This window comes from Mus pahari, chromosome 11, assembly GCF_900095145.1.
Source record: "Mus pahari chromosome 11, PAHARI_EIJ_v1.1, whole genome shotgun sequence".
In the NCBI taxonomy this organism is placed as follows: domain Eukaryota; kingdom Metazoa; phylum Chordata; class Mammalia; order Rodentia; family Muridae; genus Mus; species Mus pahari.
In genome coordinates, this window is record NC_034600.1 from 55675386 (window position 1) to 55691993 (window position 16608).

At 41.5% G+C, this 16608-nt stretch overlaps 2 protein-coding genes across 4 annotated transcripts in view; both read left to right on the forward strand.

The window, feature by feature from the left end:
- Ranbp3l (RAN binding protein 3 like) overlaps nt 1–10131 on the forward strand; it is a 51872-nt gene extending 41741 nt beyond the window's left edge. For both annotated transcript variants that reach the window (XM_021208689.2, XM_029544142.1), the window contains 6 exons: nt 468–570; nt 1101–1225; nt 2539–2659; nt 4665–4807; nt 6860–7049; nt 8828–10131. In XM_021208689.2, the coding sequence (XP_021064348.1) occupies nt 468–570; nt 1101–1225; nt 2539–2659; nt 4665–4807; nt 6860–7049; nt 8828–8871 (726 nt within the window). In that variant the 3' untranslated portion in view covers nt 8872–10131. The remainder of the gene's footprint in view (nt 1–467; nt 571–1100; nt 1226–2538; nt 2660–4664; nt 4808–6859; nt 7050–8827) is intronic.
- A 5428-nt stretch (nt 10132–15559) lies between these two features.
- The window catches only part of Nadk2 (NAD kinase 2, mitochondrial), a 43189-nt gene continuing 42140 nt past the window's right edge, over nt 15560–16608 (forward strand). For both annotated transcript variants that reach the window (XM_021208460.2, XM_021208461.2), the window contains exon 1: nt 15560–15931. In XM_021208460.2, coding sequence (XP_021064119.1) covers nt 15662–15931 — 270 coding nt within the window. In that variant the 5' untranslated portion in view covers nt 15560–15661. The remainder of the gene's footprint in view (nt 15932–16608) is intronic.

Consider the following 16608-nt stretch of genomic DNA (forward strand, 5'->3'; position numbering starts at 1 on the left):
CACACACACACACACACACACACACACACACACACACACACACGACACGGCTGTTGACAAACAATGTCAGAGGAAAACTTAGGATTCCTGTTCTCTGAAACAACTGGTGGCGTTTTCTTTCCCGGAAATAGACAACAGTGTTAAATCCCTGGGATCCCTGCAAAACACTGTAAGAGAAGCAATGGTGCTTAGGTCAGCCTGGTGGGACACAGAGGGACAGCCACTCTGTGTGTTTTTCTGCTACTCCAGCTTCTCTTAGTTCCCTAAAACCAGACCCATCTGGACAGGCTGGGATAAGTGGGTTCTGGTTTTGACAATGCTTTGTGACGGTCACCCAGGTCTCTGTGCAGAGGGAGCCTGGAACAAAAACCCAGTGTGCTGTGTTGAGAAAGGAAAAATCTATCTTTTGGCTTTAATGCAAATATCTAGGCATAAGACTAAACAATGCATATTTTCCTCCCACTTAGGGCACTCAAAAGCTTACTCAGCTGCCACTTCAAAATCTGTCCTATGCCAAGGGAAAAACATTCAAATCTGTTCTGAAATTCCCTAATGCTGCTTCAAATTCAAGTAAGAACTTTTTCATTTATAAAATATTTGACTTCAATGTCTCTGATTGTTTTTGTTTTTGTTGTTATTTTTGTTTTTTTTTTAATGTGTATGAGTGAGTGTTTTATATGCATGACGTGTGTACCCAAAAAGACCGGCAGAGGACATCAGATCCTTCAGGACTGGTGTTACAATAACTATCAGTGTGGGTGCTGGGGATAGAAGTTGGGTCCTCTGGAACAGCAGACAGAACTCTGAATCCCCGAGCTATCTCTCCAGCCCCTTGTCTCTTCTTTTTAATGACATTTACTTATTATCCACACAGTTTAAAAAGCCTATAGCCCACTATTGAAAATAGTTTTGGCAAGGATTAAAACATATCATAAACTTTAAAATTACTGACTTAATACTATGGGAAAGTAAATTAGGTGGCTTTAATCTATTCAAACAGTTTGACCTTTAAAATGTAAGGTAAGAAGATATAACAAACATGTTTCATTGCAGAGAAAACAATCTTACATATTTTTTTCTCCTGTATTTCTTTGAAACAGACTCGATTAAAAACATATCCCTAATCGAGTCAGCTGCTGCCTTTACCTCCAAACCATCACAAAAATGCTTGCCCGAGAAGATTGATGTTATAACGGGAGAAGAAACTGAACATAACGTGTTAAAGGTTTGTATGCTATATATTGCTTTCCCTAGTCTTATATAGACTAAAGCTGACATCAGTAGAGACATCAAAAATAGCTAGGAATAGATAGAAATGGTTTCATGATGACTAAGTTGCTTGAATAAAACTGTTTGAGGCTTGTCCCATCACTGTTAAACTAAGATGGTGTTATCTTCTTATCTGTGTGAGCATGGGCATGCATGTGTTTGTATTTGTGTGTGTGTGTGTGTGTGTGTGTGTGTAGGCTTACAACTACTCACTCTTGTCTTCTAAGAAGAAAGAGGCAGGGATCCTAACTTTAGAATCCTTTTGCCTCAGCTCCCTGAGTTCTGGGGTTATGTATACACGGTAGCTAGAATCCTGTCTTATAACTTCAGGCCTCCACTTTATCTCTCATGTCTGCTCTCACAACCAGTGCCATTACTATGAGCAATTCTAATACTGAAAGGTGACTTGATTCAAGTTTGTGTGTTTGTCTGTTAAAGTGTAGACTTTCGCATAAATCAAGAACCTCACAGGTATACCACAATATCTGAGTGGTGTCAGGGTCCTTATTGTGACCCCATTGTTTGTTTAAAGGCACTATATGCCCTTTACCCTCTCCATCTTCTCCCACACTCTCCACTCCCCATCATCTCCACTGTGACTCAAGGATACTTTCAGTCTAAGTAAGTGCATCTCAAGGTATAGTTCTGGCCTAACTGAACTAGGGGTCAATTGCTGGCACACTTTTCATCCAGATGTACCAATGACTTTATATTCATGGGGGTAGTTGAGAACTGGCAACCACTAAATCACCACAAGAGACCCTGTGTTATCATGTCATAGTTCTCCATGTCTGTTTGCAGTGTTTGAAACATTTTAGCATGCAAATCATTCCATAATTCATTTCTTTCAAATAACATTATGTGGCCAAAATAATATCAAGTTTAGCACATTTGTTGGCATATAGAGACATATTATATAAGAAAGCAGCATGTATACACAGTATTCTATAGTTTTATACAAAGATGAGAACATGTATGTATGTATGTATATCTACAAACATGGATAATAAAAACGCAACAGTTGCCACCTATTACAGAAGTGGAATATGGAAAGCCAGGGTTGGGACCCTTTTCATTCCTATTGTATGATTTTACAGTTTGAACTATTCAGGGATTGCATATTCTAGAAAGTTAAATAAATCTCAAACTCTATCACTAACAAAATGACTTAGTACAAGATAATCCAGGTATAATAGTGTCAGGGCACAAGAAAGAATTTAATCCGAAAAATTTTTGATGTGTTGGACATTTATAAAAACTGTCGTTTAGATCAACTGCAAGATCTTTGTATTCAACAAAGCCACAGAATCCTGGAGTGAAAGAGGACAAGGGATTTTGCGACTGAACGACACGGCTGGCCGAGAGTGCGGAACACTGCAGTCAAGACTAAGTAAGGAACCATTTAGAGTAAGCTGTGGTTTCTCAGGGTAAAACATCTCATGTGGACGTAACTGCTTTCTGTAGATGCTTTATAAGACACACCAATAAACCTGAGGGTGGGCTACAATGTTTCTAATGTACACTAGGAGCTCACTTGTCAGACAGCACGGGTTCCAATTTTCATTCCACCACTGACTAGCGACCTCGAAGAAATGGCTCGACCTTATGAATTCAGAGTGTGAATAATTTAGTGTGTGGCTTACTCCGTGTTTGTGAGATTTATGGAGAGACTATAATTCAAATCTCTTTGAGCAACTGTGGACGTTTGATGAGGGGCTGGCTGCGTGCAAAGCACCCGTGTCACAGCTAAGCAAGCACACACCTGAACAGTGGTGTCGTTGGTATTGTAAAAGGCATAAAGCGAACAACTCTGTAAGGTATAGAGTTTGGGGGAAAGAAATACTAGACACAACATGGATCTTTGGCATCTGAATACAGCATGGACCTGGGACGAAGGGTCGGTGTCTGTGCAACTAAGTGTATGGCTTCTCTGTCCTGTGGCAGATGGATGGACAGAGTCAGGGAAAGATTTTTATATGTTTTGCATCCAGAGGGCACCAATGGGCTTTGTTCGGAGGACGGATTACAAGTGAGCATGGGCAGAGGGCTGGTGTGGTGGGTTCTCTTGGTCAAGAAGTTAAAGTTTTGAAGGAAACTACACATAGAATCTGGACCTGGGCGTGTGAGGGTTTGTTGCCTTTCAAATGTCAAGCTCAAAGAACGGGAAGGGATAGAATTCAGTTCAAAAGAACAGGAACAGGGGTCTTCAGCCTTGCAATGGACACACAGGTTGCAGCATAATGCAACCAGGTGACATTTGCCAGGCAGTGCTGGCTGCTGTCTATTCTGGTTTAATTCTACTGTTTGCTAGAAAAACAAAAAACAAAAAACAAAAAAACCCCCAAAATCCCTCATCTTCCCATATCTCCCTAATACTTTTTAAAAAGGTTTATCTACTCCTTCATTCATTTGCTTATTTATTCAATGTGGATTGGTGTTGCACCTGTATGTATGTCTGTGTGTGAGTGTAGGATCCACAGGAACTGGAGTTACAGACAGTTGTGAGCTGCCATGTGGGTGCTGGGAATTGAATGCTTGTCCTCCAGTGCTCCTAACTGCTGAGCCCGCTCCAGACCCTCTCTTTGGTGTTATTATTATTTTTTTCAAAAGATTTATAAATTTTATGTACGTGAGTGCCCAGTCTGCATGTACACTTTCATGCCAGAAGAGGGCATCAGATCCCATTACAAATGGTTGTGAACCACCATGTGGTTGCTGGGATTTGAGTTTACAACCTCTGTTTGAGCAGTCAGTGCTCTTAATCACTGAGCCATCTCTCCAGCCCCTCTCTTTAGTATTGTTAATGGATTTGTAGTATTCCCTCTCCTGGCTGAGTTGTAAATTATCTGATTCAATGGTTTGACCCTTAAAACATTTTGTTTCTGTTTTTCTTCTCATCATAAACATTTCTCAGATAATCTTCCTGTCACCAGATCTTTTTTTAAAAGACTTATTTATTTTTTACATGAGTACACTATAGCTGTCAGACACACCAGAAGAGGGTGTCGGATCCCATTACAGATGGTTGTGTGTCACCATGTGATTGCTTGGATTTGAACTGAGGACCTCTGGAAGAGCAGTCAGTACTCTTAACTGCTGAGCCATCTCTCCAGCCCCATGTCACCAGATCTTAAAGGAAGCCCTTCAAATTTGATAATTTAAACATTCTAGAAAAAATATATAATTCTAGCACTGAAACTAAAATAGAAGATAAACTTTCCCTGACATAAGGCCCAATTTGATAACCAAGTTTTCATCTAGTTCAGTTACCACTCACTAGTGAAAATGCAGCTTGAGAGACAGCTACAGGATTAACTTTTCCTTCAAAAAATTACTTCTAAGGTTAAGACATTGTGAACTCCAATCTGACTTGTTATTCTTCCCCCTGCCCTTAGTTATGCGCAACCAAGGCAGCCAGAGGCTGGTCCTCAATAGCAGACTCTGGGCTCAGATGAAGATTCAAAGAGCAAGTTATAAAAATTTGAGGATAACTGCGACTGATTTAGAAGACGATGGTATAAAAATATTTTTAATTCAGGTAAGTTACAGATTTCAGTGATGATTGGTTATCTTACTGATATAATAATGAGCCTCTTGCAGTTCCTAATTCATTTTTCTGTTTGGTTATGATAATTATTATGGCATGCAAAGAAATCAGCCATCATTGTGGTTATTGACAGTCTAATATGGCCTAATGTCTATTCAACTTGACAGGAAAGTCAATATTAATCAATTGGTCCTTATTCTAAGATACTTGGCTGTCTTTTCCTATCATTTCCTTTAAGGTTAAAATTATGTTAACAAGCATCTAAGTTTCCAGTGACTACACTGTGAGAAGTGGCCCCTAGGAAGTCGTAACCTGTCACTCACCCAAAGACAGAGGAGGCTTGGTTACAGCCAAGGAGCCAGCGAGGAATGGAAAAGCACAGGACACACATCGCAGCCAGTGCAACAGCAGATTCCGATTCTGAACATGAGTACATCTCCAGGGTAACGGGGTAGAAGCGCAGTTGAGCTGTTCCCTGAGGCAGGAATGCCTGACCTCAAATACAAGCTACAGATACAAGAGAGCTGCCAAGCACAAAGCCTTCTTTCTCCACCCCCAACCTCCAACCCGTGGCTGGGTTTTCCCCATAGCCTGAGACTGGGAAGCCTTAAAAAAAACTATGAGTGTCTAAATGATACTGGAGTAAGTGATAATATCACTGATTAGGCTTCTACTAAATGATGGAGAAAGAATGGTATATGATGATACCAACAAATTAGAATAAGACAGTAACTCCTGCTTATCACATAAGGACATAATAATCCTGCCAGCACAGTGGTTTTCAGTAGGTAACACATTATGGCTCTGAGACTGACTATGAGATTGACTCTATCCACCATCACCACAGTGCTCCCCCATGCTGGCTTTTGAATTGTGGCCCATTCACAAGAGATGAACACCAAACACAATAAAAATAATTTGTCGTGATCACCATCAACATTATAGCATTGTACCAATAGGCTAAGCATCCTTGATTGAAAACATTGGAATCCAAAATGCTCCCAACTCCAGCATGTTATGAACCTCAACATGGAAATTTCCACACCTGACCTTGTGTGGTGGGACCCAGCCAACAAACAAGTCACACTAAAATATTGTAGAAAATTTCCTACAGGTAGTGTATGTAAGGTGTGTATGAGCCATAAATACATTCTTTGGTTAACCTTGGGCCCACAAAATAATCTTGTTATGTATGTGTAAAATGTTTATTATAAAATCAGGAAAAAACCCAAATACACACATATCTACATTGTTGTAACTGTATGACCTCCAGACCCTTTGTTTAGCATTCACTAAACTAACTTACAGGGAACGTGGAGGCAGTAACGGCATACTTTATAAAGCTGCTGAGATCAAACAGCTAAAACGATTACAAAATATTAATTTTTCTTACTGTGAGGGCTTCAGTGCTGTAACTTAGGCATGCCCTTTTATTCTTTTCAGCCACAAGTTTTTCATTTGTAAAGGGAAGAGGGATAAATATATCGGTACTTCTTGTTTTGTTAACGTGGATGAACTAAAGACACAACAGCTAATGCTGTGTCAATAGTAAATGACTGCTGCTATCATTTTATATTAATGGCAATCAAAAAATGAGCTTGGGGAGGTTTTGAGAAGTCTGATGTCTGAAAATGTGACCGGTTGGTCGGAACTTCGCTTCTCCACAAAGCTATGCGGGTTGGAGGGTGGGTAGGTAAAGTGATGGACAGAGAGTCCTTGAACTTACAGTGTTCTACAGCATAAGGAAGCAGAGGACGGACTAGCTTGAAGACTTAAATTCAAATAGGATTCCTGAATGCCAAAACTCTGTTTTCTCCATTTAAAATGTATGGGTTGAGATCCCATTACTTGGTGCAAAATGAATTTGGTGCAAAATGAATTGGCTTCACTTTTTAAACACATTGGACTGTTGGTATTTATTTACCTTCCAGATGTATGTAGCAGAATTTCTTCCTTTATAAACAGCGAGAGATCAGAAAGATGTAAGCACGGCTGTACTTATTCACTACTTACAGTCTTAACAACTTAACTTTTCTCTTGAAGGCTGGTGCCAAAGATACAGGCTTTCTGTATGCAGCAATCCACCACCGTCTGGTCGCGCTTCGAAGCCTCAGTAAACAGGGTGATGGTGGTCCAGCCGAAAGCCAGTCGGATACAGCCCTCCCGCAGTTCAATGGCGAGAGCTGTGACGAGGATGAGGATGAGGTCACACACGTCACTAAAAATGGATCAGGTAAATAATTCTTGTTTCGTTGAGTCAGAGCCTAAAAGCAACCCTGTAAGCATAGTCCAGCGTATTGAATAGGCTCTTCAGCTGCTTTAAGTGAGAGGTGGTTGGAGCCTCGCTGTTTGGATCCAGGAGTGGGTTAGAAAAAATCTGTCTTTTTACGAGTAGTCTTCAAGTTAGCCTTCCTGAGATACCCATAAGTCATTTACGTATAAATTCCATAAAAGACTATTTCACAATTTAAAGTAGTACATTGCTGCCTTGAAAGTAACCACTACTCAGGCTCATCCCTCCATGGTCCTGTCTATTATTGGCTATAGTTGGAAGAATTAGCAATGTATACAGTGAGGATCCAGGTAAATCTAAAGTCCTGAAAATCGTACTTATTCCCGTTTTGGAATTTGATTGCTTAGAGAAACACCTAAATTGTATAAATATTATCTGCAAGGTCCTCCTTTGACTAGGGCAAAAAAAAAATGACTACTTTTCAAACCTGGGTCAGGATTTACAAATGAACTAAGGCTGAAACTGAATCAGGAATGAACAGGTTTTTAGAGTTTATTGCTTGTCCTGAAGTGTGGGTCTAAAAGTACTATACATCATCGTTGGTGGGTGTGGTGCCAGAGACCTCCTAAGTGCTGCTCTGTTCCACGGATGTAGCTAATCTAACAGAGTCATATAGTCATTTTCAGTGACAATTTCACTTACCTTGAATTCCATCTATGGGGACTTGACAACATAAAATGATAATGCAATGAGCATTCCCAACTTTCGATCATTTTCAAATCTTTAAACTGCTTTAATTACATGTTATTTAAAAAATTATCAAAGAACATATAAAACAGGATGAAAGACTTTGCTTAATATTAAAATTAGCATTAAAAAAATTCTACCATATGTGCAGATTAGGATCACACATATAGTTGCCAGAGAATTACAGGAGTATGATTTTCTACTTTAAACAAATCTATTGAGCAGAAGGTTTATGATTCTCCAAAATCTATAAAAGAAATAAGTAAATTATCTTTTATATTACTGTCTATATTGTCCACAATAAAATGAAGTCTATTATAAATGTCAACTTGAAATAGAGACAAAATGGCAAGATTTAATCAATGAGACACAGTCATGAAACTTTTACTTTCAGAAGGGGTTGATATGCAACCATCTTACTGCTAAATCACTGACAACAATATACAACTGTCAATCATGGTACCCTCTCCTTGGCTGTTGTTTCCCCCTTTGCCCAACATCTTCTTCAGGATATGTCTCAAGCAATGCTACAATGTTGTGAACGCTATAGAATGTATGTTTGGACTTTGTTGCCCATGAATTAAATTGCCAACATTTTACTTGTCAGAAAGTGCCACCTTTAAACTTATTAGTAACATTGTTGGTGACATGTTCAGCATGCAAAGCATGTGTCAAGCAAGCCTGACAAGGGGAGTTTGAGCCCCAGAACACATATGAAGTGGGAAGGAGAGAACCAGAATCACTAAGTTATCCTCTGGCCTCTTTACATATGCCTTTGCACATATGTGCTCCCCCATCACACGCGCTCGATGATGATGATAAATCCAAAAGCTTGCAAAAGAGTACACATATATTAAAACCAACTATACTTGCTATAGGGTGGGAGTAAAATTAGCAATATTTTCTAATGCTAATTATAAAAACACATTTTATGTTTCATTTCTTTATCACTAAGCTACTTCTGCTTATCTGCATTTGATATTAAGTCTAAATATCATACTGTGTAATAAAATATTTTAAATTTATCACAGATCCTTCAAGGTGGAGCCAAAGACAGTCCATTGTCTGTTCATAAGCCCTCTCTGCTATGAACATGACATCTACAGAAAGAGTGGCCACTCTGTTGAAACGCAAGACCTTCCTAACTGAGAAGACTCTACTCATTCCTTAAAGAGTTTTTTTAATTAAAGAAACAAACACAATTTATTGTAATTAAAAGTTTTAATTTTTCATTATTGCGGACAGAATTTAAGAAATGGCCTTCAGAATTTATCCTTTTGTGGATTACTCTAGAATAAGATTTGATAACTAATTTGGACTATTCATTGCACTGATGGATATATTAATTAAAAGTACAAATTGTCAGTTTTGATAAATCTTTGATACATACCTAAAGTATTTATTTTAAGTCGTATATTGTCTGGCTGTAAAATATAGAATATCTTACTAAATTTACAGTCATCTCTTTAGAAAATATCGTAAGTGCAAGGCATTTTATTAAACCATGTGTATATTCTGAGAAATTTATATTTCTACTTACACTTTGAATTTCCTAATACATACATTCAAGGAAGAATTTTACAAGAGTGTCCGTTCGTGAACTTTTATCCATTGCATCTTATGTATTTGACTCAAAGTCAGCTCACAAGAGTTGATGAATAATTGAACAAAATGTATTACCTATGTGTCAAAAAATATACAGAAGCCAAATATCGATGTGCTTTATTTATGTGGTTGTCTTAATAGTCTATAGGTGTAAGCTATGTAGAAGCCATTTTATAACAAATGTCTCATGTATGGCCATATGATTATCTCAAATTCCATCATGATGATATAGTAATTTTAACAATTTTTACCAGATGCTTTATACCTTTTTGACATTTCAGAGTCACTTTATGAATCACGCATTAAAAATCCATGTCAGAATTGAGGGCAATATTTAATTTTATTAGTAGCCCCAAACAATCTCATTACAGGATAAAGATTCAGTGTCATAAATGGTTTTGTATGTGTTCTGAACTCTGATATACTTGTAATAAGGCTGAAACTTTACAAACTGATACACTGAGAAAAATATTCTTTGAAAGCATACATATGAATATATATTTTAAAAGTTGACAATGCTTTACTGCCTCCATACAACAGAAGTATCTGCATGTGTCTATCTATTAATCAAATCTCAGTTTAAATCTGAAAGTCTGGCATACAATGGCTGAGTAAGGTCTTCTAGAGTAGGATTCAATTAATATGTTCAAAAGAGGATAGAAGGGTATCAAGGGCTGGAGAGTTAGCTCAGTGGTTAAGAGCACTGATTGCAAAAAAAAAAAAAAAAAAAGAGCACTGATTGCTCTTCCGAAGGTCCTGAGTTCAATTCCCAGCAACCACATGGTAGCTCACAACCACCCGTAATGAGATCTGATGCCCTTTTCTGGTGCGTCTGAAGACAGCTACAGTGTACTTATTTATAATAAATAAATCTTTTAAAAAAAAAAAGAAAAAAAAAGAAAAGGTATCAAAAGAAGAAAGACTTACTACCATCAGGGGAAGGAGTAAATGCAGACAACTAAGATTACTTCTCTCCCCCCTACTCTGTGGCAGAATACAAATCATAGGATAATTCTTAGAAGAAACATAATCAGAAAGGCTTTTGAAGAAGATATGAAAGTATGGGTTCAACTCTAGGATGTTAGCTTTGAGGGAACATTGTGATTGTACGATGGTTTTTATTTTATTTTTTTATTTTTTATTTTCTTTTTTCTTTTTTCGAGACAGGGTTTCTCTGTATAGCCCTGGCTGTCCTGGAACTCACTCTGTAGACCAGGCTGGCCTCGAACTCAGAAATCCGCCTGCCTCTGCCTCCCGAGTGCTGGGATTAGAGGCATGCGCCACCACGTCTGGCTTGTATTATGGTTTTTAATGTGAAGCAGAGAACAGAGACTGTCTCTATCCTTTGGCATGTTTCTTCTTGGTCCCATACTGGAATAGAAATGAAGTAAAATTTTTTTTGTGTGTGTTCCAAATATTTTAATAGGCGTTGAATCGACTGATTTTCTTTGGCCTTCTGTACAGATGGCAAATGAGAAAGAGAGTTACTTGTAACCCATGCAGAAATGCCAGGAGGTACCCAAGTTGGTTAGAATGTCAGCAAGGCAGAGAGACAGTGCCAACTTCAGGGTCATGAAACGGTGACAAGGAACAGAGACATGACATGTTGTAAGAGTTCTCCATCTTGATTAGGAGAAACATTTCCTAGATTTTCTTTATCTTGTATTTTCGTCTAGCCTCCCCCTGCCCCCCCTTTTTGGGTTTTCTACACTCTTTGTCTCCTTTCAATGTGAAGCAATCAATTATACAATAATACTCATTTTCATAAGTTATTCAGACAGGTGAGTGTGAATCTTACATTCTGGATTTCCATATAAGCTATTTTTAATTAAAATCTGATTAACTAATTTCAAAAATTATTACATATGTATCTAATTTTATATTGAATTATATATCTTATATGAAGATAATCTAAATATTGTATTTCAATAGTATTTACTCCCATTGTTTAGCATAATTATGTATCATTAAAACGTTTCCTGCTACAAAATATTATCTTACATCCTTTCTGTTGCTGTGGTAGAGTATCAGAACCAAGGGTCCTTAGAGAAGGAAGAGTGGTTTGGGCTTACAGTTCCAGAGAAAGAATACACAATGATGGGGAAGCCTTGCAGGCAGGCAGGCAGCGCAGGAAGCTAGGAGTGTACATCTCCAGTCACACACGGAAAGTGGAGCGAACTGGAAGTGGGATCAGGCTACAAACCTTCAAAGGCCAACCCCAGTGACATACTTCCTAAAGGTTCTATCCCATTGTCACCAACCAGAGACTAAGTGTTCACACACCTGAACCTACGGGGACATTTATCAAACCGCCACACACATTGATTATCATCAAAGATGCCCTTCAACCACGGGGAAAAATAACTCTTCAAGTCCTAGACTATATGAGTATTATGAAGAGGGGTATACATCTTTCACAGAGTTAGATGGGCATGAGTGTTGTAGAGTCTGGGAAGAGTACATTTAAGACCTCTGGAAATCTCTAAGCTTCAGTGACAGACAGTGTTTTCATAAAATTTTAGGAACAGTAGTATTAGCTTTTAATATGTAAGTATCATGTAGTTGCATGGATCATTCATTAGAAAACCATATTGGCTTTGCCATATTATCCCAGTGGGATTAGAGTTTAAAATTTGGTATCTTTAAAATTTCATTTTTGTGTGAGAGTGTGTGTAACTGATACCTGGTCCAGTGAGTTCCAGGAGTTTTGTATTTTTGCATTAGTCAGATCATACCTCCAGTATATATTCCACTATACTGATTATTATTTTTTTAAGTTCAGACTTCTAGTTATCAAACTGGAATATAAGAATACAGTAGAACGTCTAAGAGAGTATTTGTAAACCTTAGTAATGGTGGAAATATTTAGATGATTGAGGAATAGTTGTGCCTAGTAAGTTCCTGATGATTTGATAGTATTCTCACTAGAATATTACTAGGACTTCTTAATTTCTATCTATAAAAGCTATTTCACTATGACCTTAGTTTGTGTCTGATTTTTAATATGACTGAACATCTCTTCAGGGGTTTATTTACCACATGTCTTTTAAGACATCTTTTAATGACTTTGCAAAGCTAATTATGCCATCTTTGCTGCTTTCTAGTATATATCACATAAAAGCCAAGCTCCTTAGTGTGGCCATAACACTTGCCGTAAGCTTTCCCCGTTGCCTCCCAGTGTTGTCTACTGCTCACAGTTCACAAGGAATTCAAAGTTGCTCTGCCACTGGGTCTTGACACATTTGCTTATGCTACTTCTTCTGCAGAATCTGTTTCTCATTCTTGATGGCTCTACTATTTTATTGTTACTTCAGGACATTCTTCCAAACGTGCTCTTCTTAATTCTTATAAAGCACTCTAAAATTCTATGATTGTATGACATCTGGCTCCTAAAGAACAAAGACTCTTTTTTTTTTTTAATTTTTTTTATTTATTATTTTCTTTATTTACATTTCAAATGCTATCCGAAAGTTCCCTATACCGCCCCCCCTCACCCCTGCTCCCCTACCCACCCACTCCCACTACTTGGCCCTGGCCTTCCCTTGTGCTGGGTCATATAAAGTTTACAAGACCAAGGGGCCTCTCTTCCCAACGATGGCTGATTAGGCCATCTTCTGCTACATATGCAGCTAGAGACACAAGCTCAGGGGGTACTGGTTAGTTCATATGAATAAAGACTCTTTATCATTCAATTTCTAGCACCTGATAGGGTGTTCTACTCAAATATAATTTAGTGTCCATTGACAACATGCATATTTGACCTGAAGTGACATCATCCTATAGTAAGCTATAAGTAAGGATTTGAAGTTCAGAAGAATGGTATGAGCTAAAGATGTTGGTAATAGCTGAAGTCATTTAAGGCAAAGGGGGCTAATAGTCTAGAGTCTAATTTACAGTGGACACAGGCTTAGGTATTTATCCATTTCTGTACAACTTTACAAGGTAGCTACTGTTGATAAATGAGATAATCGGCTCAGAAAGGTTAAGCAACCAGTTCAAGGTTCACAAAGTAAATACACACCAAAGTTGGGATTTGATAAGTCTTTCAAGGCCCAAACTCTTCATTACACAACAGAGATGGATTCACCAAGTAGAGTGGAGTAGGGGTAGAAAATGATGAGGGACAAGGGGAGGAGCTACATCCAAGAGAAGGGCCTAGAAAGTGGGGGACTGAAAGGAGGAAGAAACAGTTAGGGACTGGCGTGCAGCAACAGCCAAATACTCCAGAAAGAATGGAGTCACTTCTGCACTTCACAAAACCGAGTGGTTTAAGAGTTAAATGGGATCTTCTGAACATCCACCTGGTCATTTGGTAACTTTGGAAATCGTGGTTAAGTAAGCACTGGAAGATGATGAAAAATTGGTAGTTCCTTAACTAACCGTTCCCAGCCTGCTCTGTTCCCCAGCCCTCAAAAAAGGTTGGCTGCAAGACTGCATTGGCAAGAATGTATCGACTATCTATTATTGATGACTGATGAACTGATTATTCTGTCCAGAACCTGTATCAGTGGTTCTCAACCTTCCTAACGCTGCGACCCTTTAATACAGTTCCTCATGTTTTGGTAACCCCCAACCAGTTACTTTATTGTGACTTTAGAATTGTAAGTTTGCTACTGTGATGAAACATAATGTAAAATCTGATGTACAGGACATCTGATATATGACCCAGAGGTTGAGAACTGCTGAATATGTAAGTGGGAGTTAGGGAACAGGTAAACAACTGGGGTGTAGAAGGCTCTTTCAATCTTTAAAGTTTTAAATGTCTTACACATGTGGATCTTAAGAACTGAAGTGGAAAACCCAGCAGGGGGTTTCCTGAGAGATTTCAAGACACATCCGAGAGGTTGGCATAATGAAGCAATGTTTTGGAAGAGGCAGAAGAAAGGATCCAAAATAAGGTTTGACAAGGATATCCCATTGAGATGTTTCCAGCTAGAAGTGGGAGTCAAAAGTGTAGTTTTCTGTGGCGTGAAAGAGAAAACAGGTCCGGTATCACAGAGGCATCTGAGTGTCACTAACATGAAATAGCGTGCCCAGAATCCAGAGGCCACTTACTGGGAGTGCCAGGACTGCAAAGGAAAGAGGACGCCACAGCAAGGACCTCAGGGCAGGAGCCACCTACCCTGTCTTGTGACTTTCCCTCCATTGTAGCTTTCCCTTTTATTCTTAATCAGCCTACATCTCTACGATTGCTTAACTGTTTCCACAGACTCTGACAACTTCCCTTGCTCTAGCTTCCAGGACTACCTACCCAACATTTCAAAGCCAGATCAATAATCATCAAACACTGCTCTGACCTTGCCTACAGGATAAAGTGCAAAACATGCAAAACCCTTCAGTCTGGTCCTACACAGCTTTCCAACCTTATCTCGCGGTCTAGACAGACACACTCGACTAGACAGACTCCTTCCCTCATTATCCTCCACGTTTCTCCCTGACAGCACTGCCTCTCTAGGCTGGTGGTCTTTGGCGGTTCCCGGGACAAAGACCTCTAAGCTCGGGCTAATGCTCTGTGATCCTTCTCGGTTAGCTGTAATTCCTCTCTAATAAAGGGTTCGGCATCTTTCTTGATTTGCCATCAGGCCACGCAAAACGACGCCGCTAGGAGCGAGGTCACCGCCTCCCACCAGCTCTTACTCCAGCGAGGGCCACATCAGCCACCCAGCAGACACTGGTTAAAATTTACCCGAGACGAGCATGGCCAACAACCCAGAAAGCAAGCAAAAAAATGAAAGCACCGAAGGGAAGATGCGCAAGAAAACTTGCTTTCCCGCCAGGCGCTCAAAACTCCGCCTGCACCCCAGCCAACGCCGCCCCAGACCGGTTCCAACTGGATTTCTTCGGGCAGCTCGAAAGCCAACTAAAATTCCGGCCCTTTCCCGGCTCCAGCCAATCCCCGCAGCCCCTCGGGCTCCCAAACCTTCGCGACCTCTGATTAGCTGACAGCTCTGGCTTGGGGGCGGGCTTAGGGCGGCCTCCCTGAAAGGGTGGAGAAGGAGGTGGGGCCGGGCCGAGGGGGCCACTGCGCAGGCGCCTAAGAAAACGGATAAACAAACAAATAAAACCCACCGCCGGGGGGCCGGCCCCGATCCCCGCCTCCCGGGTCCTCCCGGGGCTCCCCGCCCTCGCGTGCGTCTGGCCACGTCCCCCTCCCCCCCCCCAGTGGCGCGTTCCACGCACGTCCCCGCACTTAACCTGTGCGCGCCCGGCGCGGTGCTGGCGGCGGGGAGCGCGAGCCTGCAGCCGCAGCCCCGCGGACCATGACTTGCTACCGGGGCTTCCTGCTGGGCAGCTGCCGGCGCGTGGCGGGTGGCCGCGCGGCTCTGCGGGGCTCGGGCTCGGGCTCGGGCGCGGACGGCCGGCGACACTTGGGGCACGGGCAGCCTCGCGAGCTGGCGGGCGGTGGTAGCCCAGCCGACGGCGGCTTCCGCCCCTCGCGGGTGGTGGTGGTGGCGAAAACCACCCGCTACGAGTTCGAGCAGCAGCGGTACCGCTACGCGGAGCTCTCCGAGGAGGACCTGAAGCAGCTGGTGGGTCCTGGCGGGGGACGGCCGGGACTGCGGGGGGTAGGGGTGCGGGTTTTACCGAGCCCCCGCGGGGCACCGGACACCCTCAAAGCCCCACGGCCTCCCTCCGATTGCCTTTGGGGCCCCTTGAGCATGGGGCTGGGGCGCCCTGAGCCTGCCTTAGGGCTCTTGGGACCGGGACTTGGGAAGCCACGTGTGTCCTCGCCCCCCGCCTCGGTAGCACGGACTCCTGTCGCTGAGCAGGTGAGGGTTGTGCGCTCTGTTTGCCCTGGGGACCTCTCCCCAGGCCACCGAGAGAAAGGAAATTCTCCAGCGCGGCCACTGGCGGCGGAGAGAGGGCCGAGGTGCCGCGGTCACACCCCCTTCTCGCCTCGGGGACAGAGGCCTGGCCAGGGAAAGCCCTGCTGGAATGTGGTCGCCTGTCCTTCCAGGGTCTCTGACTGCTTGAAAAGCAAGCACCTGGGACGGCGGCGAGGCAGGAAAGCTGACCCGAGATGTTTTGTTTTGTGTGTGTGTGTTGGAAGGTCAGAAAAGGAACAAGTATGTCCGCTAATGGGGGGGAGGGGCAGAGGGGCAGAGAAGTATGTCCGCTAATGGGGGGGGGGGGAGGGATGAACCCTGAAGTAACAGGGCCTCAGCCATACACCATATTTGGTGTATTTACTAATAGCTTTGCCAGG